The sequence below is a fragment of the Lithobates pipiens genome, unplaced genomic scaffold, assembly GCF_037356315.1.
Source record: "Lithobates pipiens isolate NorthernLeopardFrog02 unplaced genomic scaffold, aLitPip1_a1.2 Scaffold_22, whole genome shotgun sequence".
In the NCBI taxonomy this organism is placed as follows: Eukaryota; Metazoa; Chordata; class Amphibia; order Anura; family Ranidae; genus Lithobates; species Lithobates pipiens.
In genome coordinates, this window is record NW_027507784.1 from 232298103 (window position 1) to 232325010 (window position 26908).

General features: G+C 44.5%; 1 protein-coding gene across 5 annotated transcripts in view; it reads left to right on the plus strand.

The window, feature by feature from the left end:
* The window catches only part of SNX29 (sorting nexin 29), a 1823105-nt gene that overhangs the window by 1663829 nt on the left and 132368 nt on the right, over window positions 1-26908 (plus strand). For all 5 annotated transcript variants that reach the window (XM_077448905.1, XM_077448908.1, XM_077448906.1 and 2 more), the window contains one exon: window positions 24590-24730. In XM_077448905.1, coding sequence (XP_077305031.1) covers window positions 24590-24730 — 141 coding nt within the window. The remainder of the gene's footprint in view (window positions 1-24589; window positions 24731-26908) is intronic.

The following is a 26908-nucleotide window of genomic DNA, read 5'->3' on the forward strand; positions in this document are numbered from 1 at the left end:
GAGAGAGGAGGAGGAGGAGGCACATGTCCAACGAGGCAGGATGCCCTCCGGGGGCCAGCTTAGAGGCAGCACACTGACTGAATCACACCGCAGAGCTCCGCCTGTGCAGGGCGCTGCCTCTGCGCGTTATTCTAAAAGTTCTTTGGTGTGGGCCTTTTTTGAGACGAGTGCATCAGATCGCACCGCTGCTATTTGCAACATATGTCTCAGGTGTATCTCGCGTGGCCAAAACATCAGCCGCTTGGGCACCACATGCTTGACCAGACATATGTTGACCTGCCATGCAGCTCGTTGGCAAGCGTACCTCAAAGACCCACACCAAAGAACAAAGCGGATCTCTCCTTGCTCCTCATCAGCTGGCATCTCCAACCCCACTAGACCTTCAGTCCTCTCTGAAACCTGCTCTGAGAGGAATGAAGGTGTAGAATTAGGTGTGTCACAGCCAAGTGCTTCCGGGCACTCTGCTAGCAGTACACCCACGTCCGTTTATAGCAGGCAAATTTCCCTGCCCTAGCTGCTGGACCGGCGAAAGAAGTTCACTCCCAGCCATCCACATGTTCAGCGGTTGAATGCTAGCTTGGCTAAATTGCTAGCACTTCAACTGCTGCCTTTTCAGTTGGTAGACTCGGCCCCCTTCCGTGAGTTTGTACAATGTGCGGTTCCTCAGTGGCAGGTCCCCAAACGCCACTTTTTCTCATGGAAGGCGATTCCGGCTCTCTACCGGCATGTGGAAGGCAATGTCCTTGCCTCGCTGGACAGGGCGGTCAGCGGTAAGGTGTATATTACCTCTGACTCATGGTCCAGCAGGCATGGACAGGGACGTTACCTGTCTTTCACGGCCCATTGGGTCACTCTTCTGGCAGCTGGGAAGGATGCAGGACAAGCTGCAGTAGTGTTGGAGGTTGTTCCGCCACCACGCCTCCAAAATGCTACTATTGGTTGTGACACACCTCTCTCCTCCACCCCCTCCTCTTCTTCTTCCTCTATGGCCTCTTCCAGTGCTCTGTCCTCAGAACCAGCGGTGCTCCGTAGGCGTTCCAGGGGCTACGCAAGTACGCAGGCAAAACGATGCCATGCCGTGCTTGAGCTGGTTTGTTTGGGGGACAGGAGCCACACTGGGGCGGATGTTTTGTCAGCTCTGCAGGGGCAGGCCGAGAGGTGGTTGACGCCACGCCAGCTTAAGCCAGGAATGGTGGTTTGCGACAATGGCACCAACCTCCTCTCTGCCCTCCGACAGGGACAACTGACCCATGTGCCCTGTGTAGCTCACGTCCTTAACCTGGTGGTGCAGCGGTTCTTGGGCAGGTACCCCGGCTTACAGGATGTCCTGAAGCAGGCCAGGAAAGTCTGTGTGCATTTCCACCGATCATTTAATGCCTGTGCTCGGCTGGCTGAGCTCCAAGAGGAGTTGAACCTGCCCAAGAACCGCCTTATATGTGACATGCCCACCAGGTGGAACTCAACGTTGGCCATGCTGCAGCGGCTGCACACGCAGCAGAGGGCCATCAATGAGTACCTGTGCGACTACGGCACCAGGACAGGGTCAGGGGAGCTCGGTTTTTTCTCACCACGCCAGTGGGGCATGATCAGGGATGCATGCACTGTCCTGTCACCATTTGAGGAGGCCACAAGGATGGTGAGCAGTGACAGTGCATGCATCAGTGACACTGTACCTCTTGTCCACCTCTTGGAGCATACGCTGCGTGGAATAATGGACAGGGCACTTGAGGCAGAACAGAGGCAGGAAGAGGAGGACTTCCTTGCCTCTCAATGCCCACTTTATCCAGACAGTGTTCCTGCTGTGCCACCCATCACACAGGAAGAGGATGAGAAGGAGGAAGAGGAGGAGGAGGATGATTGTGTCAGCATGGAGGTGGAGGCTGGCACTCAGCATCAGCAGCAGCAGCAGCAGCAGTCTTGTAGGAATGATTTACAGTCCCAAGAAACACGTGGACTTGTACGTGGCTGGGAGGAGGTAGCTGCGGATCATGTTGTCCTTAGTGACCCAGAGGACTCCGGACCGAATGCCTCAGCTAACCTACGCTGCATGGCCTCCCTGATCCTGCAAAGCCTGCGGAAGGATCCTCGTATTCTTCGGATCAAGGAGAGGGACCATTACTGGCTGGCCACTCTCCTTGATCCACGGTACAAGGGTAAGGTTGCCGACCTTATCTTGCCATCGCAGAGGGAGCAGAGGATGAGACATCTCCGGGAGGCCTTGCAGAAAGGTCTGTGCAACGCGTTCCCAGAGACTGGGAGGTTACAAACTCCTGGTCCTGGACAACGTGTTGCTGAGGCATCAGTCAGAAGGAGCGGTGGAGAAGGTGGGCGTCTGACTGATGCTTTCAGACAATTTTTTAGTCCGCAGCCCCAAGATATGATCGGTTCCAGCAACCATCTCCAGCGTCTGATTTACATGGTGCAGGAATACCTAGGGGCAGGGTCAGACTTGGACACCTTTCCCACCGAAAATCCTCTGGCTTACTGGGTCTTGAGGATGGATCACTGGCCAGAGCTTGCACAGTATGCAATTGAGCTACTGGCCTGTCCTGCATCCAGCGTTCTTTCGGAACGCACCTTCAGTGCTGCTGGTGGCTTTGTTACCGATCACAGGGTGCGCCTGTCCACCGAATCAGTTGATCGACTGACCTTTATCAAGAGGAATCAGTCTTGGATCACCCACAGCTACCAAGCACCTGAAGCTGATGTAACCGAATAATTTTTTTTTAAATATCACATCCCTTCAAGACTGCCTATGCTGATGCTGAGTGACTGTCCTGTTATGTTTATTGTCTATCCTCTTCCTCCTCTGCTGATATATTGGAAGAACATTTTTGGTTCTGGGTGATGCCATCAGCCCAATTTTTCTGCCCCTGTTAAACAGGGGCGTTTAATTACAATTTTTGATGCAATGCTTTGCAGCAGGGCTAATTTCTGCAATAAAACTAGAGTATATGGGAGAGGTTGCAGTGTGGTGGCAACAGCACCAGTGCCTAAGGCCCAATTTTTCTGCCCCTGTTTAACAGGGGCATTTAATTAAAATTTTTGATGCAATGCTTTGCAGCAGGGTTAATTCCTGCAATAAAACTAGAGTATATGGGAGAGGTTGCAGTGTCGTGGCACCAGCACCAGTGCCTAAGGCCCAATTTTTCTGCCCCTGTTTAACAGGGACATGTAATTACAATTCTTGATATAATATTTCACAGGAGGGCCCGTTCCTGTGCCCACCCAGAGTAACTGTGAGGACTTATAGTGTTGTGGCACCAGCACCACAACCACCAAAGGTCAATTTTTCTACCACTGTTCAAAAATGGCATGTAATTACAATTCTTGATATAATCGTTCACAGCAGGGCGCTCCAGCGCCCACCAAGAGTCACTTTGAGGGCTTACAATGTTGTGGCAAAACCAACACCTTGTTTCGCCATTTCTGCAGAGCATATAGGGCAGGCCCCTACTTTCAAACATCCAACTTACAAACATCTCCTACTTGCAAACGGAAGGAGACAACAGCAAGTGAGATGAAAAAAGATGGACGACAAAACAAATTATACAGGGGTGATAACCCTTCCCTATGTTTCCCAAAAAGCTTAAAAATTGTTTTTTTGACTGGAGCTACACTTTAAAAATGTACCAGTTGAAAATTACAAACAGATTCTACTTAACACAACAAACCTACACAGTCCCTGTCTTGTTTGCACCGCCTGTATACTGCTGTTCTGAGTATATAGGGCCTGGGGGCCACACACATTTCCTTTTTTTAATATGGGTACTGGGTTCCCCTTAATATGCGTACAAGACCCAAAGGGGCTGGTAATGGGCAGGGAGGGCTACCCCTGCCATTTTTCTCAATGATTTTCAACCATATTGCAGGAACCAGATATAACATTAAAACCGCAAGCAGTTTTAAATGATGTTATTTCCGTTTAATGTCATTTTGTGCAGGGACTGTTCTAAACACGGGAAACACGTGGCACTTCACAGGCATACTACAGACACCCCTCAGGCACCATATTTAAAGGAATATTTCACTTTTTTTTCACTTTAATCGTCATTAAAATCAGTGCTCCCGGCAAAACGGCCATTTTTAAAAACATTTTAGGCATTGACCCATGTCCCCTGGGGCAGGAGCCAGGTCCCTAAACCCTTTTTAGGACAGTATCTTGCATATTAGCCGTTAAAATTAGCACTTTTAATTTTGAACGTTTGAGTCCCATAGACTTCAATGGGGTTCTAACATTCGTACGAATTTGGGGTCCGTTCGAAAGTTCCGGTGCGAACCGAACCGGGGGGGGGGTTCGGCTCATCCCTAGTGGCAACCAGGAAAGAACCACAGCACAAAGCAACTTGTGGAAAAAATATAAAATATTCTATGGACTCAACATGCCTTTCATCAAATAGCTTGTGGTGTCTACGTTCCAAAATGGGGTCATTTGGGGGGGAGGGGGGTTGTGCTATCTGGGCATTTTATGGCCTTCAAAACTTTGATAGGTAGTGAGGAGTGAAATCAAAAAATTACACCCTTAGAAATCCTGAAGCTAGTGATAGGTTTTCAGGGTCCGTATGCGGCTAAGCTCCCAAAAAGTCCCACACATGAGTTATTCCCATACTCAGGAGAAGCAGCAGAATGTATTTTCAGGTGCAATTCCACATATAACCATGCCATGTGTGAGCAATATATCATTTAGTGACATCTTTGTGTCATTTTTTCAATCACTTGTGACAAAAAAATAAAATATTCAATGGGCTCAACATGCCTCTGAACAATTTCCTTAGGGTTAGAGATGGACGAACTTCCGACAGGACGTTTCGCGAACGTGAACCGTGAACGCGGCCAAAAGTTTGCGAACCGCAAAGGCTCCATTGACTTCAATGGCAGGCTAACCTTAAAAACCTACAGCTCATATTTTCAGCTACAAAATACTTACTAGCTGTGCACACATAGTCCCACCACATGGCCACTGACATAACACATGTATGAAGTGAATCTGGGATCGACAACTACAAGCATTCTTTTTTTATCTGTGACATTTCGACAATTCAGGACCCAGGAGCGAATGAAGGCAATGGAGGAGAGGAAAGGTCAGGGTAGGCTATGAAAAGGGTGCAGGAGATGATCACCAGCACCGTGATAGAGAGCAGACACCAGCACTGTGATATAGAGCACTGACACCAGCACCGAGATAGAGAGCACTGACACCAGCACCGTGACAGATTGCACTGACACCAGCACCGTGATATAGAGCACTGACACCAGCACCGTGATATAGAGCACTGACACCAGCACCGAGATAGAGAGCACTGACACCAGCACCGAGATAGAGAGCACTGACACCAGCACCGAGATAGAGAGCACTGACACCAGCACCGTGATATAGAGCACTGACACCAGCACCGTGATATAGAGCACTGACACCAGCACCGTGATAGAGAGCACTGACACCAGCACCGTGATAGAGAGCACTGACACCAGCACCGTGATAGAGAGCACTGACACCAGCACCGTGATAGAGAGCACTGACACCAGCACCGTGATATAGAGCACTGACACCAGCACCGAGATAGAGAGCACTGACACCAGCACTGATACCAGCAACTCGCTGCTGGGCACCAAAAATATGACACCGCTCAACCTTCTCAAACAGGAGGGTACAGGCATATAGTACAGTGTGCTTTTTTGTACAAGGAAGTGAGCCAAAAGGTAGAAAAAAGGTCTGCGTGCTCGATTAAATAAATAGTTTATAGAGATATACATGGTCTACTGGTCACATACCGTATTTTTCGGACTATAAGGCGCACGTAAAAGCCTAAATTTTCTCATAAAATCGACCGTGCGCCTTATAATCCGGTGCGCCTTATATATGACCTTCGTGGAAAAAGCCACCCGGTCTCTTACCGTAAACTGACGTACCGTAAACCTCTCTTAGGTTGTTCTACTGCGTGACTGATAGCGATGAGTTTGAAATCCGCTTCGTAAGCATGTCTCTTAACAGGAGCCATTTTTGGGGCAGCGGGTATACCGTAGAAAATGAACGAATGAATGCGCACACCTCCTGACTAAGATGGCCGTAATGCCCAATCCAAGCAGTGCAGCTTCGTGAGCATTACGGCCATCTTAGTCAGGAGGTGTGCGCATTCATTCGTTCATTTTCTACGGTATACCCGCTGCCCCAAAAATGGCTCCTGTTAAGAGACATGCTTACGAAGCGGATTTCAAACTGAAGGCTATCAGTCATGCAGTAGAGCATGGAAATAGAGTAGCTGCGAGAGAATTCAACATTAATGAATCAATGGTACGAAAGTGGAGGAAGCAAGAAGATGCCCTGCGCCAGGTAAAGAAGACCAAACTGAGTTTCCGAGGAAACAAAGCAAGATGGCCACGGTTGGAGGACAAAATTGAACAGTGGGTTATTGAACAGAGAACCGCAGGTAGAAGCGTCTCTACTGTCTCTATTCGACTCAAAGCAACAGCGATCGCACGCGACATGGAGATCAACGACTTTCGAGGAGGTCCCTCTTGGTGCTTCCGTTTCATGAAAAGGCGGAATCTCTCTATCCGCACAAGAACCACTATGTCACAGCAACTGCCAAAGGATTACGAAGAAAAGCTGGCCATTTTCCATACCTACTGCAAGAACAAGATCAATGAACAGAAAATCCGACCAGAGCACATCACCAACATGGACGAGGTCCCCCTTACCTTTGATATCCCTGTAAACCGTACTGTCGAGAGAACAGGGACCAGTACGGTATCTATACGCACTACAGGAAACGAAAAGTCATCCTTCACTGTAGTTCTCGGTTGCCAGGCTAATGGCCAGAAACTACCACCCATGGTAATTTTCAAGAGGAAGACTCTGCCAAAAGAAAAGTTTCCGGTTGGCATCATCATCAAGGCTAACCCGAAGGGCTGGATGGACGAGGAGAAGATGAGTGAGTGGCTGAGAGAGGTTTACGTCAAGAGACCGGGCGGCTTTTTCCACGAATCTCCATCCCTATTGGTCTGTGACTCCATGCGCGCCCATCTGACAGATACTGTCAAAGCCCAAGTGAAGAAAACTAATTCGGTGCTTGCCATCATTCCAGGTGGATTAACCAAAGAACTGCAGCCACTAGATATAGGTGTCAACAGGTCGTTTAAAGTTAAACTGCGAGCTGCGTGGGAGCATTGGATGACAGAAGGCGAACACACATTCACCAACACAGGGAGGCAACGCCGGGCGAGTTACGCCACTATCTGCCAGTGGATCGTGGATGCCTGGGCGAAGGTATCAGTCACCAGTGTAATCCGAGCTTTCAAGAAGTCCGGAATTATCACTGAACAGCTAAGTACCGGTACCGATGACAGCAACGAGCCTGACTCGGATACTGATGAGAATGATGAGAGGGATACGGGCGTGCTTGATGCCGAAATCGCCCAATTGTTAAACTCAGACACTGAAGATGAAGAATTTGATGGATTTGCGGGAGAAGAATAAAGTGAAAAAGTGAGTGTCTGGTTTTGTACGGTATTCACCGGTAACTGAACAGTGTTAATAGTTATTGAAGAATAAAGTGAAAAAATAATTGTCTGGTTTTGTATTTAATTGAACAGTGTTAAGAGTTATTGTTATAGACCATTTTATGGTTATTGCTAAAGAGTTGAATAAAATTTGACTTACAGTACCGCATCCGAGTTGTGTTTCATTAAATGCGCCTTATAATCCAGTGCGCCTTATAGTCCGATGCGCCTTATATATGGAAATATCCATTATATTAGCCGGTCGTTGCTAGTGCGCCTTATAATCCGGTGCGCCTTATCGTCCGAAAAATACGGTATGTTAAATTCCTCTGAGATCCATGCCTCACTGGAGGATGGGCAAGCCAACAGTTCCATTGCAAATTGGGCAAGCTCTGGCCAGAGGTCAAGCCTGCCCACCCAGTAGTCCAGGGGTTCATCACTCCTCAGAGCGTCCACATCGGCCGTTAACTCGATGTAGTTGGACACCTGTCGGTCTGGGCGTTCCCTGATGCTGGATCCGGATGAGACCTGTCGATGGGTCGGCTGAAAGAATGACCTCATATCAGAAGTCACCAACACATCTTCAAACCGCCCTCTTCTTGCAGGCGCAGTTGGATTAGTACCCACAACTCTTTCTCTGGGAGTGGGAATTCCTCCTCTGCTGGCGCACGCAAAATCAGAATGCAGCATTTCTCGAAGCAAGGCCTGGAAGTGCTCCATTCTGACAGCCCTCTGTGACGGTGGTAACATTTCTGCCATTTTGTGTTTGTACCGGGGGTTTAAGTACGTTGCCACCCAGTACTGGTCCTTGACCCTTATGCTTTTTATACGGCGGTCCCTGTTAAAACACTGGAGCATGAAGGCCCCCATTTGCACTAAACCGGAAGTGGTATGGTGGCCTGGCTCCTGCTCATCATCAAGGATAATGTCGTCCTCCTCGTTCTCCTCTCCCCATCCACGCACAACAGGGATCCCAGAAAGGTTTAAAGCATGCTCTTCTTGCTCCTTCTTGGGCTTACCACGACTTATGCATTGACTGCAAAGATTGCAGATGGCAACATTATTGTCAGCAGCGGACACTTTAAAAAAATCCCACACTGCGGAGCCATGTGCCGGTGTGCTGGGAGTGCCAGATGTGACCGTACATGGTTGATGCCTTGCACCTGATACATTAGCAGTCTGCTTTGTCCCTCCTGTGCAATGTAAGTTCTTCCTGCTTTTCCTCCCTATCTGCTGGTCCATATCTCCCTCTGAACTCCCCTCCTCTTTCTCTCTTGTGGGCACCCACGTGACATCACTAGAGGGGACCAACCTCCTCCTTGGGCTGATCTGTGTTCTGTCGTCAGACTGCTGAGTGGCGGTTGTTGCTACCTCCTCTTCCTGATCCAATGTCAAGAGTGGCTGCGCATCGGAAATGTCTTGATATGGATCAGAAAATTATTCCTGTGACTCAAGCGGAAGGTATATGGTGGTGGTGGTGGTGTTGGTGGTAGTGTCTTTGGGGGTGCACACAGCAGAGAGTGAAGAAGAGGGGTGCAGATCGAGAGGATGAGGAGGGTGCAGAAGAGTAAGGCTGAGTGAGCCACTCAACCAAGTCTGGTGCGTCCTTTGACGTAATCGCACGCACCTTCTGCAATTTGCCACTTTGGCTCAAGCCTGTTGCTCCTGCCTTACCCCTACCATCCCTGCGGAAGGGCCTGCGTCTTCCTCTGCCTGTCATTTTTTAAATGACCCTGTGACAAAAGTCTCTAGAGAAGTGCAGTATGTATGTGGAAGAAGGTATATAACACCCCGCTTCAATCTGTCATTTTTGGGGGACACTGGTCTATCACACCAGTTATAATACTTTTTTTTATTGCATTTGTCACTCTGTAGTATAGCTACAGAACCGCCCAGCAGTCACAATGCTGCACAGTGGAAATGCACTATACTATGCTTTCTATATGTGCAAGTATTTTATAAGTGTATTACACACCTATATACTGCACACAAAATAGTACACCTATACCAGTCCTTAAAAGGACCTTTGTGGACCTAGTAGCTAGTGATTTTCAGACTGTCCCTCAGTCCCTACACTGATAAAAGACAGCTGCAGAAACAAGCAGTAATCTGCAGCACAGCAATGCACCAGCACCCTATATATTGTACACCTATATCAGTTCTTAAAAGGAACAGCTGGTAACTGTGGAGAGAGAAGAGAGCTGGCAATTAGCCGACAGCTGAGCGGCCAGCCCAGAGGAGGAAGGGCTAAGCCAGCCCTGATATGCACACAGCGTCCTGCCCCTACACTGACAAAAGACAGCTGTAATCACCAGCACAGCAGTGCACTGAACCCTATATACTGTACTACACCTATACCAGTCCTTAATAGCTAGTGATTTGCAGACTGTCCCTCAGTCCCTACACTGATAAAAGACAGCTGCAGAAACGAGCAGTGATCTGCAGCACAGCAATGCACCAGCATCCTATATATTGTACACCTATACCAGTCCTTAAAAAGGACCTTTGTGGACCTAATAGTAATAGCTAGCTAGTGATTTAAACTGACTGTCCCTGCTGCACACAGCATCCTGTCCCTACACTGACAAAAGACAGCTGTAATCACCAGCACAGCAGTGCACTGAACACTATATACTGTACTACACCTATACCAGTCCTTAAAAGGACCTTTGTGGACCTAGTAGCTAGTGATTTGCAGACTGTCCCTCAGTCCCTACACTGATAAAAGACTGCTGCAGAATAGGACAACAGTTAGCAGCAGTGCACCACAACTCTATATATTGTACACCTATAGCAGTCCTTACAAGGACCTTTGTGGACCTAGTAGCTAGTGGTTTGCAGACTGTCCCTGAGTCCCTACACTGATAAGACAGATGCAGAAACGAGCAGTAATCTGCAGCACAGCAATGCACCAGCACCCTATATATTGTACACCTATACCAGTCCTTAAAAGGACATTTGTGGACCTAATAGCTAGTGATTTGTGTCACTACAGTCTCCCCCTGCTGCACACAGTATCCTGTCCCTACACTGACAAAAGACAGCTGCAATCACCAGCACAGCATTGCACAGAATCCTATATACTGTACTACACCTATACCAGTCCTTAAAAGGACTTTTGTGGGCCTAATAGCTAGTGATTTGTGTCACTACAGTCTCTCCCTGCTGCACACAGCGTCCTGTCCCTACACTGACAAAAGACAGAATGTAAAATGGCCGCCAGATCAGGTCTATTTATAAGGTAGGGGGTATGTCCAATTGTCCATGTGCTGAAATGTCTCAATTGGCTGTCCTGTACCCCATGATGGATGTGTCATCATGGGTCAAAGTTCTTTCACACTGTAAACACATATGTCCGCCGGGGGAACGGTGGTAATAGTCCGCCAATCAGGCGAATCATGAACACGCAAAATTTGCCGCAAACCGACCGCCGGGCGAATAGTTCGGCCATCCCTACTTAGGGTATTCCAAAATGGGGTCATTTGGGGGGGTTTGTACTGCTGTGCCATTTAAGCACCTCAAGAAATGAGATAGGCAGTCATAAACTAAAAGCTGCGTAAATTCCAGAAAATTTACCCTAGTTTGTAGATGCTATAAATTTTGCGCAAACCAATAAATATACTCTTACTGACATTTTTTTTACCAAAGACTTATGGCTGAATACATTTTGGCCTGTATGACTTACGTTTTTTTACGTTTATATCGCAAAAAATAAAAATCACAGAGGCAATAAAATACCATCAAAAGAAATCTCTATTTATGGGAAAAAAAGGATGCAAATTTAGTTGGGTACAACATTGCATGACTGCACAATTACCAGTTAAAGCAGCACAGTGCCAAATTGTAAAAAGTCCTCTGGTCATTGAGCTGCCAAATCCTCCGGGGCTGAATTGGTTAAACATTTATAGTGTGTTCTTTTAGTTTGTAGCACATTTTTGTGCTTGTATATTATTTCTTGTACTCTGGTTGATGGACATGAGGCTCTTGGCAGCAGAAGTGGAGCATACGGTAATGTCAAATACCCATTTAAAGGAAGCACAAACTCTGGGTAACTCAGGATGACAGAGTTTTGAGTCTCTCATAGAGGGTTTGCCCAGGGCAAGACTCTCTCAGAAAGCAAAGAAATCATGAAGCTTACTTTGTCTATCCGTGTGAAATGCCTTGGGCAGCATCTCAATGTATATCCCAACCTGGTTGAGAAACTCTATGCATTGAACTAGATCACCCCCAAATCACTGGGCTACAGAGGGAATATTCGAGGCAGGTGCTGTAATAAAGTATATATATAGCTGTGAAAAGATTCTCCTGCCTTTTCTAGACGATTGTGAGACAAATTTGTTAGTTGGAGTCAGCTTACAAAAGTTGCAGATTCAAATACAAAATTAAATTTAGCTTCAAATCAGATCAAAGATATGAGATAAAGTTGTTTGTTTCAAAAAAATAAGTTCAAGACACGTGCTTAAAATGGCTGCTGTTTCCTTTGTACTGAGAGCATCTGTAAAAAATGTCTGTATGCTGGGTTTCTATAGTAGTGAAGAGTAAGAAATAAATGTAGAAGTATAGCAGAAGTGACCATCTAGGCCTGCATCTTTCTTTTAAATCAACTCAGTTTGAAAACGCACCTAAAAATAAAAACTCCTATATTACTCCCACAAAGGTGGGGGTTTTAGTAGAAATGTAATATGACATGACTAGCATGACTAATTAAAGACAGAGGAAGTTTGAGAGACAGCTAGGCTATAAACATCCAGTTTCTCAAACAAAATATTCATTACACAGGAATACCTTTATTAAAAATATAAACTTACAAAATCAATCAAGATGTCTTGACAGCTTCTTGAAATTGAGAAATGTAGATATTAAGAATCTAACAGGTGCCTGCACAGAGACTGGAGCAGTGCGTAAAGTGTCCGTAACGCTAAACTGATCCATGCAGTGATCCTGCTCATCCAATCTGGAAAAAAATATTACCAATAAGACTTTTAATATTAGGACACTTACCTGTCCACATATCCAGCAGTGTCTTCACCCAAGCCAACTTTTCAATCTCACCATCTAGGGTAATGGGAAACCAGCAAGGAAGCCATAAGGCTTCATAGCCGGTCCGCTGCTATGCATGCACGAAGCATGCTGCGCTTTGTGAATCGTCCAGCGGGGGAAGGAAGAGGGGAGCCAAACTTCTGGATGCGTTTGCCACGGCAAATCACAGGGTGCCTGCCGTCCATCACTGAGCTCGGACAGCTGGGGCGGCTCAGAGAGTGGCGGTCAGCCTCGGAGAGCACCGTCGCAGTGTCAGTGAAAGTGTAAATAATTAGAATGTGACACGACAGAGTGGCATTGCAGATGGCAGGTGCTGAATACGCCCCTCTAGATGTTGTGCCTGGGGCCACCGCCCTTGCTGCCCCCCCCCCCCCATGCTACACCAGTGTGTTTAACCTGCACAAATTCCTCACTACGTACAAAACCTGTTCAAACATGTACCGGTAGTACCTTCTCTAATGTGAGAAGTCTTAATATTGACAGAATACATCACATTCCTAAACCTGCATACTTATCTCAAGCCATACCACATGATTTTCTGTTGAGGGTTCACATCTACTAAGCTAAAGAAAAAAATATTTACAGCATTTCGTCGAGCAGAACAACTTCCAGACCGATTCTCCAAGCTGCAATTGCTTCTTGTTCTGTTGCAGCATATAAAACAATGGCACAGAAATCTACTAACAATCACCAAAACTCTCAGAAATCACAAAATCCTGCACCGCTGGCAATGCCCTTCCAAACGGGTTATGACTGGTAATGACAAAACTAAATTCACCATGACATTACAAGAAATTCTCTAATTTTTATGTAAATAGGACATTTTTCCAGAAGACCCGTTGCCACCTCCTAACACTGCAACTCCCTAGGAAGTATCTTCTGACTGGCAAGAGGTCTCCCACAAAAATTTGTCTAAAAGACACCCTCGAGGTGGGTTATGACGTACCCTTTTCAGGTGCTCCGATGATCCCACAATCCCCAGCCGAGACAGAATATATTTTAGCCTACTTTATCCCCAGTGCCTTTATAACAGTAAGTACTGCATGTGAATCTTCCCAGGACCTACTTTTTATTATTTTTGTTACTTGTGTTCGCTCTTCTAGTTACTTCTATGGGTTTTCTTTTGTTGAACATTTAATGCACATGGTATCCCACCTGTGACAGACCTAGCCAGGACCGAGGCTTTTGGAGGGGACTGAATTTAAGCCTCTTACCTTGTGATTATAAGCCCTGGCATTTGGGGGGAAAGGTGCTCTTTGTGAGCTGTATGCTTGGGGACCCCTGAGGTGGTGTTACTTGGATTCAGGTCCATGTCCCCCCCCCCCCAAGTCACACAGACTCTGGATATGTATATGCCAGTGATGGCGAACCTTGGCACCCCAGAAGTTTTGGAACTACATTTCCCATGATGCTCTACTACACCGCAGAGTGCATGAGCATCATGGGACATGTAGTTCCAAAACATCTGGAGTGCCAAGGTTCACCATCAATAGTATTTGCCATGTTAGCAATAGACTGAATCACACTGTTGGGCACAAACTCTTAGATGCTAATATCATCAACTCCAGCCACCTGTCTGTTGTCTTGTATAATGTACATGAGTCTAGTCTGGCTTGACACAGATTCTAAAGAGTATTTCACCTATTGTGGTTTGTGTTAACTAACCCTGCAATTGAATGAAGGAGTCCAGTGTTGATTTAGATAATTAGCTCATGTTAATTCTGTTTCTGGCTACAGTTGTATTGTTAGAATAATATGAGCGGGGGAGGGGGACCTCCTCTTCTACTGTATTATAAATACTTGTCATTTTGGTTCTAATAAATCAGTCCATGTCAGCAGTGAAACAAGTCTCATCTTGTTTTGTGCTTGGGAGTGGTTGGAATATCTGATATCTATATTCAGACTGGGAGGAAGTGGTATATGACAAAAGAACACAAGCGGAGTGTGGGACATTCGGTCACATTGGTGGCAAACAGTGGGATGCTTCCTGCAGTCTGGGACATCCAAACCTCCACCTGGGTCCAAGGTCCGGATAGCAGGAAAGGTACAGATACCAGCCACCATGGAAGAGGAATTCAGAAGGAGGATGCGAGAGATGCAGATACAGCACAGAGGACCAGTATCAGAGCAGGTCCTGCTGGGATGGTTTGATTCTATTCCCTGCGAACTCTGGAAGGAAGTGCTAGCCCGTGAGCAGTGTCACCAGGGAAAAGCTCTCCCCTCCAACCAGGAAAGGTACTGGTCGCAGTATGGATTGTGGGTGCTGTTTTTGGGAGAAAAAACGCACAAGGAGCAGACAGCTGAATTAAGCAGGCTGGTCTGGGCAGAGATGAAGCTGGATGAGAGTTACAGAGCCCTCCGGTGGCATGTATCCCAAGCATGTCCCTGGATAGTGGATGACAGCCCAACGGAAGGCTTAATCTATGGCGGCCTGGAACTGTTGTATGTGACAGGTGACTCTAACTTTGGGAGTGATTTGGAGTGGCGGTTGGATGACATCATGGATTTCACAGAAGGGCTACTGAACATCTCGGAAGTGCACTGGGCACTGGAAGATATAGAGTTTCTGGCCATTTAGGAATGGTATCTAGAGATTTCCTGCAGATGGCTGCTAGACTCTGCTCAGTGCCAGGGTTGGGCTCCCTTTGCCTGGGACTATCAGGAAATACCTGTTGATAACTGAAATCCTGGCTGAAGAGTCGGCAATGTAGCAGAGTAACAGTGTATTTGCCAACCTGCCCCCGCAGCTATGGACGTGGAGGTCTTATAGCGGATGCAGCAAGTGCTGACTGACCAGGATGATCCTGTTTCTGCATGGGATGATCTTGAATGGAGGAATGTGCCTGTCCAGCAGCATGCCAGAGAATTGGCAGTGGAAAATCTGGAGATTGCCATCCCCAAAGCTGAAGTGCTGACAACAGGGCAGAGCTTTGCTAACCTCTGCCCGGCACTGATAGCATCTTCTGGATTCCATGGACAGGAGATGGTGAACCTATATCCACAGACACCAGTTGCAGAGACAGGGGATTTGATAGACTTTTCTACTGAGGAAAAACAATCTGTTGAGCCCCCTGCAGAAGAGCTGGTATTAAGGCCAAACTTCACTGTGCTCTGCCCAGCACCAACAGCAGTATCTGTGGAGTCACAAGGAACTTCCTCAGCTGAAGCACTGGTCACCGGACAGAGGATCCAAGACCTCTGCTCCACACCTGTGACAGTTTTGGAGGCTCAGGGTGAGAAGGTAGCGATCACTTCCCAGCAGCAGATACAGGGGGAGAAGGGAGAGGAAGTGTTTTTTGTCCTTCCTCAACAGTCGGGCAGGGTGGAGAAAGCGGTCTTTCCTCCCCAGCAAAGATCCGTGCACCTGGGAGACAGTACCCCAGACATGTCATCCCATCAGCCAGATGAGGGAATGGAAAAGGAAGCAGCAGGCTCCCCTTCCCAATGGCAGCTACACAATTTGGGAGTGGAGGAAGCCAGCCTCCTGCCCCAATGGTTATCTGGAGTGGAGGATATGGAGTCCCCAACAGAAGTGCTGGCAACAGGGCAGAGTGCTACCAACCTCTGCCCAGCACCAGCAACAACTGTGGAGTTCCAGGGAGCTGGGGTAGTCGGCCCCTCTCTCCAGCGACAATCTGAGGTAGTAAAGCTGCTACTCACAGCCGAATCACTGGCATCAGGGCAGAGCGCTGCTGTCCCCTGCCTAGCACCTACAATGTCTCTACAGCTTCAGGAAGCTGGGGCAATCGGTCACACTTTCCAGCAGCAGGCAACGCCCCAGAATGATGACACCAGCCCAGCTAAAGTGTTGGCAACCAGACAGAAGGTGCAAGACCTCTGCCCTACACCTGTGGCAGTTCTGGAGGCCCAGGGTGAGGAGGTGGTGGTCACTCCTGAGCAGCAGATCAGGACCCAAGGAGAGAATGCAATCTGCACTTCACAACTGCAGCTTGAGCTGATATCCGTGGATGGGACTTCAGCCTCCACTTGTGTACCCCAGGGATGCTGGGCGGTCGGCCCAGATCCCCAACAGCCTGATGGAGTGAGCCCAGTCACCCTGTCTTATCTGCAGCAACTGAAAAGACTCCAGGGAGAAGGGCCAGTCCAGGCCTCTCCCCAGCGGTGAATAAGTTCTCTGAGAGAGGCAGAGGTTGGCTGGGTGAGTAATACACTGTTTGGAACAATTTGTTTGGGGTACTGTGTGGATACCAGCATTAGAGGACTGGAACCACTGACTAACTTCGGAGTCAACCCGTCTGGGGTCTCCTCCTGTGTTAGTCTCCTGCTGAAAGGGGAGAAATGTGACAGAACTAGCCGGGACTGAGGCTTTTGGATGGGACTGAATGCAAGCCTCTTACATTCTGATTATGGGCCCTGGCATTTGGGGCAATGGTGCTCTTTGTGAGCTGTGTGTCTGGGGACCCCTGAGGTGGTGTTACTTGGATTCAGGTCCATGTCCCTCCCCCCCCCCCCAAGACACACAGACTCTGGATATGTATATGCCATGTTAGCAATAGACTGAACCACACTGTTGGGACACAAACTCTTAAGCCCCGTACACACGAGCGGACTTTTCAACATCCAAAGTCCGTCAGACCGAGTCCGTCAGACTATCCGATCGTGTGTGGGCTGCAACGGACTTTAGCTTCGCAAAAGTCTGACGGACTTTAGAAATGGAGCATGCTTCAAATTTTCCCGACGGAACTCCGCCGGACCCGGTCCCCTTCGAAAAATTCGCTCGTGTGTGTGCTACTCCGACGGACTAAAACCGACGCTAGGGCAGCTATTGGCTACTGGCTATGAACTTCCTACGTCGAATCCAGTCGTACGTCATCACGTTCGACTCCGTCGGAGTTTGGTGTGATGGTGTGTGGTCAAGTCCGTTCGGTCGAAAAGTCCGCCAGAACTCCGTCGGAACTCCGGCGGAACTCCTTTGGAGGTCTGTCAGACTTAATCCCTCTCGTGTGTACGGGGCATTAGATGCTAATATCATCAACTCCAGCCACCTGTCTGTTGTCTTGTATAATGTACACAAGTCTAGTCTGGCTTGACACAGATTCTAAAGAGTATTTCACCTATTGTGGTTTGTGCTAATTGACCCTGCAATTGAATGAAGGAGTCCAGTGTTGATTTAGATAATTAGCTCATGTTAATTCTGTTTATGGCTACAATTGTATTGTTAGAATAATATGAGCGGGAGGGGGGACCTCCTCTTCTACTGTATTATAAATACTTGTCATTTTGGTTCTAATAAATCAGTCCATGTCAGCAGTGAAACAAGTCTCGTCTTGTTTTGTGCCTGGGAGCGGTTGGAATATCTGATATCTATATTCAGACTGGGAGGAAGTGGTATATGACAAAAGCACACAAGCAGAGTGTGGAGCGTTCTGTCACACCACCCACTACATGTTTTGTGGACTTTCACTGTGTTACTTTCTGTGCTTTATACCCTTTGAGAGCCTCTCCATCCTTTGATGGGGCGAAGAGTGTATAGAGTACTCTCCTTTTTTGTCTCAACGTTGGGTTCAAAATAATATCACAGTTTCCATGGATTGAGTGCTTACAAGTACCCTCAGCCATGCAAGGTACGAGCAGACAGATATCCTGAGAGTCTGCAGAGGTTGGACATTGCACCAGTGATCTACTGATCACAGGTGGAATGATCTGCAGGCTTCTTAGAAAAAAAATATCAATGCACATTTTTTACCTGCAAAAATAAATGTGCATTTTTTTTAAAAAGGTGAACTTATCCTTTAATGATAGACCATACACGTCAGTGGCTATTTAGGCCCCCAATACGCACAAACTCCAAACTTTCTTTGCAAGTTGTTCAAGACAATATCTAGCAATATAGATATGGCAATCCAATAATATGCTGAGATTTCAACCATACGGTAGACCCAATACTTGACTCTACCTCTTCTGCCAGAGGTCGGTCCCGCTCCTTGAAGGCTTTACTTCACAAAGAAGACATGTTCGAAGTGTGGCAATGCCTTCATGTGACTGAAATAGACTTTACCTTTACCCCTAGGTACAACTCATATTCTCATATTGATATGAGACAAATGGTTATTGCAACGGATATCCTCTTCCACATTTTATGCCATCACATGGTTGGATGCATATGTGCGTGTTTATGTTGCCATTGCCAACGGTAAAGAGCCCCTTACGCAGTTTAAGATTGAATAGCTTTTCATACAACTTCATTGTGTGGCCATGTGTCTCCTTTAGAGACCAAAGATTAAATAGCTTTCTCCCAATGATGCAGTCACCATTTAAAGACTTGTACATTTTGATCATATCGCCTCTGCTCCAGGCAGAATATGTTTATATTTTTTTAGCTGTTCCTCAAACTGAGGTCCTCTGACTAGTTTATGTACGTTAACCGTTAACACCTCTTATCATCACAGACCCCCTCAACCTATCACAGTCTGCCCTTTACATCAGCGTTCCACCTTTATATCAGTGTCCTCAGTCCCCCCTTCACATTACAACCCCCTCTTCACATTATATCCCAGGTTATTTTTTACAGTCCTACCCTACACTGCTGCACAGCAGGAGGCAAAGAAGATCTGGACAAAAGATGAGAACTACACAGTTTTTGTATTTGACCAGTGTCTGCTACCAGAGAATGACAGCAGTGGCCAGGTGGTGCCCAATGGGGACTCCCAGCACACACACACATAGATTTTGCATACTCAAGTAGTTTCTAAAACTAATTTTTGTAGCACACAACACAATTGGGTTGAACACCTTTGCATTCAAGGATTTTATGTATTTAAAGCACCAAATGTATTTCCTTCTATAAAAGCATCATTTTATGACAGTTGTTTTGAAAAATATTGGTTTCATTGTTTCTCTGTTATTGTGAAATATGTGGACTGATGCTAAAAGCCTCAAGGCATATTGCTCTTATTGACAATTGCATATAATAGAGTTTAAAAGGACATGGTATGCCCTCAGCATTAACACAAACATAAACTGTCTTTTTTTTTTATATATAAAATGTTTGTGGGTGGTTAGCACTAAAAATACAAAAATATGGGGGTTATTTACTAAAGGAAAATCCACTTTGCACTGCTAGTGCACTTGAAAGTGCACTGAAAGTGCACTTGGAAGTAAAGTCGCTGTAGATCCGAGGGGGACATGCAAGGAAAATAAAAAACAGCATTTTAGCTTGCACATGATTGGATGATAAATCAGCAGAGCTTCCACTCTTTTCAGATCTACCCCTTAGATTTAGAATGACTGCACTTCCAAGTGCACTTGCAGTGCAAAGTGGATTTGCATTGTGTAAATAACCCCCGATTTCACGTTTTAATTAGTTCCTTGTATATTGGGAACTGTGTTTTGTATGCAGTAGTTAGATTCCTGATAATGTGTACAACGTAGTTACATAAAAGTTCAATTGTTTTAAATCTTCTGCTTTCAATTACTTGACTAAAAATTAACTCCAGACAAATATCTAAGTATGCATATGATATAAATATAAGCAATCTGTTTTATCTGTCAACATTTTTTATTTCTGTCCACTAAGTTTTAAGGTTTAATCAGCCCCATTAATGGGGATGGGGTTCATATTTGCAGGGTTTCATTGGTTTGGGCAAACTTTATGGTCATAATTGTCCCGGTCGTCTGCATGAACCTCCAACTGCTGCTACTGCAGCCTGAAGAATTATTTTCTTTGGTGATAGTATTACTATTGCCACTAAATGACAACTTACTCCTGCACCAGCCACAAGTGTCTTTGGTTTCTAGGATGCAAGCAGCCGCATAGTGTCCTTGTATAGTGTCCTTGCATTGATTGCAAGGACACTGTTTGCTGTGTGCTAGCAACCAAGGATGCTGTGCATGCCGGCCTACTGAGTCCTAGCAACTAATGTTGCCATTGATTACTAGAATGCTGTACAGTTATTGGGTATGCATAAAACAAAATGGTAGGTATAGATTTTATGCACATAAAACAAAGATTAGGACCCCCTCCAGAATCAATACCAGACCTTTATTTGATCATACAGACTGTCTGTTCACAACCATATTTTATCAAATACATCACCCAGGATCCCCTACATTTTTGTTTATTTGCAAACCATGCAAATGTCATGCATAGTGAGAATCAGTTGGGAGCGCATCAACTTGTTGTCGTGTTCAGCGCATGTTGCATCAGTTGGTCTGGGGGACACATTCATCATGAGTAATGTGGATCTACATCACTGGACACTATAACTAAGGATGAGTTTACACCATGGATTGTTTTTTTTTTTTTTTTTTGTGTTTTTTTTTTGAGAATGAGTAACCAGGGGTACTATGTTACTCATTCAGTTGGAGGGGGGCTAAATATCCAGAGACCCCTAAATGTAAAGACTTATTTCAGATTTCAATAAGTCCCCCACCCACCCCCCACAGACCCTCACATGCTCTGGGTCAGAGATGTCAGAAAGAGGCCCCTGACAAGGTACCCACCCATGTTGAGGGCATGTGCCTTGGTGTGGTTCGGGAAGGGGAGCTGCGTGTCCACCCCACCTTCATTCATGGCCGGCCGGGCTGCATACTTAGATAAGGGTCTTATATGAGTTTTGGTGGGTGCTACACAGTTTTCCCCTTCAAATTCTATACCAGACCCTCATCAAGGATAAGAGTCTTGTACAGGGAACCAAGTTGAATATATCACTAACACACCATATTCAGATAATCAGACAGGACAATTAAATTACTTCAGTACTGGACACTTTCGCCTCCTTCCTGCCCAGGCCATGTTTCAACTCTCAGCACTGTCACACTTTAGATAACAATTACTTAGTCATGCAACACTGTACTCAAATTCAATTTTTATCTTTTTTTGAGACAGATAAAACTTTCTCTTGGTGATATTTAACCAACATTTATTCTTATTTTTTTGCTATATAAAAAAAAAATTATATTTTTTTGAAAAAAAAATGTTATAACATTTTGCAGATAATTAGTCTTTCTAGGCCAAAATGTATTCTGCTTCATTTCTTTGATAAAATAACCAAAATCAGTTTATATTATTTAGTCTGTGTAAGGCCCCTTTCACACATGCGGATGGTATGTCCGTATTTCATCCATCCGTTTGCGAATGAAATACGGGCATACATTCATCCCTATGGGATAGCGGGTGTCTGCGGATGAGCATCCGCAGACACCCTCTATTGTCCGCCTCCGCTATGGTCCGATTCTGCAGACGGAGGAAAATCCTATTTTTCTGTCCGTCTGCAGAGCGGATCGGACGAACACGGACAGACGGTCCGTGCTCGTCCGATCCCCATAGAGGAGAGCGGAGAGCTGACAGGGCGGTCCCTGCACAGTGTGCGGAGACCGCCCTGTCCGCCGCCGGCTTAGCGGGGACAACGGAGCGATCCCCGCTGAGCGAGCGGATCATCACATCATTACTGATCCGCCCCGTGTGAAAGAGGCCTAAAAGTTTATATATAGAGTCTGCAAACATTTTGGGAAGTAGACAGTTCAAAGTATTTACAAAATACACAAAAAAACACTGCGCTATCTCTGGTTAATCAGCAGCTGACACACTAAATGTGGAAATCACAGTGAGATCAATAATAAAGAAAAGTGCCGCGCTAGATATGATAATCATACAAACATATATACAAAACGTGTGAGTTCATATGTGATATCTATGATAGTTCAATGTGTATATATAAATTACACGTAAAAAATAATAATACACTTGAAATAAATCAAAAAAGTCCTTCTAATATTGTCCTTCTTTTTTACGTGAAAAGTGAATGAAAAGAGTCCATCAAGGAATCCAAAAAAGTGCACGATACACCAATTATGTGATTACCACCACCATGAAAAAATTCAAGGCTTACCAGATGTCTTGGACCCAAACAGGCATATGCCTGAAGGATCGACAAAGCTTTATTATAAATGGGTTGGATGATCTCCAGGAAATCGTGAGGTATAGGCCAAGTTAATGCAAAAACTCCTCCGAACCATATGCGATGTCAGACTATCCTCCAAAGAGCAGACCACACCCCACCAAACACGATCATACGGGATGGAAAAATGGAATCAACATAGTGTAATTCCGTAAAATTCGTAATTTTATTAATTAAATAGTGTCACACTTACATCCCTGTAGTAGATATAGCGCTTTTGTCAAATGGTTACAGCAGTGAGCTTCTTCCGTCGCGTTTCGTCACCCTGGACGTCGTCTGGGGTGTCCCCCCACTGCTGTGATACTCACTTATATATGTTCAAGTGTCCAATGGGCCAAAATTTCCCAATTGTGGGCGCCCTAAGCTGGAACGCAATCACTTCTACCGGAAGTGACGTCGCCTCCATTTTGACCTTTGTTTGGACTGCAAATACACAGCCCAGAACCCAGAAGTTGAATAATACAACACAACAGAAGGCAAAGGAGGTTTAAACGCCTCCCTTCTTTAAGCAACACTGCTATTAAAACTCAAAGTAACGCCTGATCACAATCACCTATGATAACAATCATATGTAAGTATGACAAAGCTATACATAGGCAAAAAAACAACAAAGGCCCATTTTGTACACATTGCATTTAAATAAATACATACTGTACTGTAATTGGACATTAATATATCTTCCAGTAAACAATCGAAAATTAAAAACAAATATATAATGAAAAAATAAAAATAAAAATAGTAAAAATTAATATTAAAATGAATAAAAAATTGCTTTAAACATATACTAACATTATAATTTTGGACTGGAATTTTGGACTGGAAACAGGAAGTAGAATGTGGTGACACGCAATTGGGAAATTTTGGCCCATTGGACACTTGAACATATATAAGTAAGTATCACAGCAGTGGGTGGACACCCCAGACGATGTCCAGGGTGACGAAACGCGTCGGAAGAACCTCACTACTGTAACCATTTGACAAAAGCGCTATATCTACTACAGGAATGTAAGTGTGATACTATTTAATTAATAAAATTATATATTTAACGGAATTACACTATGTTGATTCCATTTTTCCATCCTGTATGATCGTGTTTGGTGGAGTGTGGTCTGCTCTTCGGAGGATAGTCTGACATCGCCTATGGTTCGGAGGAGTTTTTTGCATTAACTTGGCCTATACCTCACGATTTCCTGGAGATCATCCAACCCATTTATAATAAAGCTTTGTCGATCCTTCAGGCATATGCCTGTTTGGGTCCAAGGCATCTGGTAAGCCTTGAATTTTTTCATGGTGGTGGTAATCACATAATTGGTGTATCATGCACTTTTTTGGATTCCTTGATGGACTCTTTTCATTCACTTTTCACATAAAAAAGAAAAAAAGGAGCCGCAGTTGTTCATTCTTTTCACGGACAATATTAGAAGGACTTTTTTGATTTATTTCAAGTGTATTATTATTTTTTACGTGTAATTTATATATACACATTGAACTATCATAGATGTCACATATGAACTCACACGTTTTGTATATATGTTTGTATGATTATCATATCTAGCATGGCACTTTTCTTTATTATTGAGTTCAAAGTATTTACCAAGTTAAATGGTGAATTTGTTTGAAGTTGTAATTTTTTGTCACAATTTTTGGGAAAATGAAGAACTGAATATATTTTTTTTAATCACAAAGTTGTAATTTTAACAAGTTATGTCTCACACGCAGCATAGGCATTCTTATAATTAAGTTCCAAAATACATTCTGTTATGCCTCCTGAATATGAGAATACCACATGTGTGAGACTTTTTCACAGTCTAGTTGCATAGAAGTAAATAGATTTTTTTTTTTAAATCATCTTATTTCCTGACTTCCTAACACATTTTGTATTTTTTAAAAATACAGTTCAGTCACCACACGGATCATAAGCTCCAACACGATAGCCAGCATATTAGCCAACAATGTTTTTTTGTGTTTTGGTTTACATTGGTTAAAAAAAAAAGGGAGTGGGAAGGTAAGCGTTAGGGGGGAAAATCTGAACCTAGTGATAGGAATATAGCTTTGATACATGCATTCTACGTACGTTTATCAATAAATTGGTGTGAATGTTATAGTTATCATCCTTGTTTTCTTTTAAGATATATATCAGGATTAAAGATGATGAGTGGAATATTTACAAAAGATATGCTGAATTCCGAAGTTTACACCATAAACTGCTAAGCAAGTATCCACACGTGAAGACCTTTTACTTTCCACCGAAAAAAGCCATTGGGAATAAGGTATTGCTAAGACCAATTTAATAGCTCCCTTGGTAGTGTAAGTAATGCAATCGCTAAAATGCTTTGAATGCAAAATTCTTCTAAATGTTTCCCTTTAAATCACTTGTGTCTCTTATAAAGCTCAGAGGACCCATAAGCAAAGGGTTAACATGGTAATCAATATAACCAAGCTTACCTAGCATCATTGGAAAGAAGGAGTGATTTGGAGGAGGGACATGCAGTGTAGCTGATGAGCAGACTCTGCCTGCAGCACAAATGATCCCACAACAGGTGATTGTGATAAAGCTTTGTGAAAAAAAGAATGCAAAGCTATTACCCATCAAGGGAAATGTATTCCTGGGCCTAAAACAATTTGAGATATAGAAGTTCATTGAGAAATTTAATTAAAGATTTGTTAGAAACACAGGAGTTTATGGAAATATTATATTAAAGATTTGTTGGAAACAAGCAAGCAAACATTATACACAGACTGAACTATCCAAATGAAAAACCCATGGAGTTGGAATAGTCAAAAGAAGAAACTGAAGAGAACTAGAAAAACATTGCAAAATCAATAATGTTCAAGAGATGGAAAGTGACAAAGGGAATACATCAGATGCCTCCACTGCAGTGAGGGAAGGGGGTCCTTGCAAGTACAAAAAGGGAAAAAAACACTTGGGGAAGGAAAATCCCTAAAATAATAGAAAGTATTACAATGAATAAAAAAAGAGTACGCTCAAAACAGTAGACATCAAGAAAGATGACGTAATAAAGGTAATTGGAGATTATGGGGGTTAAAATAAAGACATAAAGAGAGGGGAGAAGGGAGAGAAGAGAGGGGAGCACAATAAGCACGCATTTGTTAAAAGTATGGGTAGGGATCAATACAAAAGTTTAGGAATTACTTATTTCAATTAATAAAAGACTGTGTATATAGTTACATAGTTAGTCAGGTTGAAAAAAGACAAAGACACAAGTCCGTCCAGTTCAACCAAAAAAAAAAATAATACAATCCCATATACACAATCTTTCACCCACAGTTGTTCCAGAGGAAGGCGAAAAAGCCCAGCAAAGCATGATCCAGTTTGTTACAGCTGGGGAAGAAATTCCTTCCTGATCCCCCGAGAGGCAATCGTATTTTGCCTGGATCAACTTAACCTATAAATGTTAGTACCCAGTTATATTATGTATATTAAGGAAATAATCCAGGCCTTTTTTTTAAAAGCAATCTACTGAGCTGGCCAGAACCACCTCTGGAGGGAGTCTATTCCACATTTTCACAGCTCTTACTGTGAAGAACCCTTTTCGCATACGGAGATTAAATCTTTTTTCCTCTAGATGTAAAGAGTGCCCCATTGTCCTCTGTGATGACCTTAAAGTGAATAACTCAACACCAAGTTCACTATATGGACCACTTATGTATTTGTACATGTTGATCATATCCCCCCTTAATCTCCTCAAGAGAGCATAAATGCAGTTTCTCTAATCTCTCCTCTTAGCTGAGCTCCTCCATGCCTCTTATCATTTTGGTTCCGTTCTCTGCACTTTCTCCAGTTCCCCAATATCCTTTGAGAACTGGTGCCCAAAACTCAACTGCATATTCCAGATGAGGTCTTACTAATTATTTGTACAGAGGCAATATTATATCTCTCTCTCTGGAGTCCATACCTCTCTTGATGCAAGAAAGGACTTTGCTCGCTTTGGAAACCACAGCTTGGCATTGCATGCTATTATTAAGCTTATAGAGAACATATAGGGATATTGAGAGATATCAAAAATACACTTCGTGGTAAGAAGTGGATATCTCAATAAAATTAGTTAAAGGAAAGTGTCATCATCCTTAATAAGTACAAGACTTCAAAAATTGTGAAAAAGGGACTTGGGGACTTTAGAGGCACCGATATAAACTTATAAGATACAGTAAATTTTTTTGATATATAAATTTATTCACAGAAAATTGAGAATGTACAAAATACGAAGATTAAAAACCATAGACAGAGATTATATCCATACACTGGGATCTATATCAGCAAAAAACATCATAGTACAGTATAGTGAAATCCTAAATATATAATGGCTACATGTAAACCAAATATAGTAAACATTCAAGTATATAGTCACTGCAGTGATGAGCTGATATGGCATCCCAGAAAATTGCCCGACATGTTTCGCGTTCCAATGACGCTTCTTCTGGGGCAC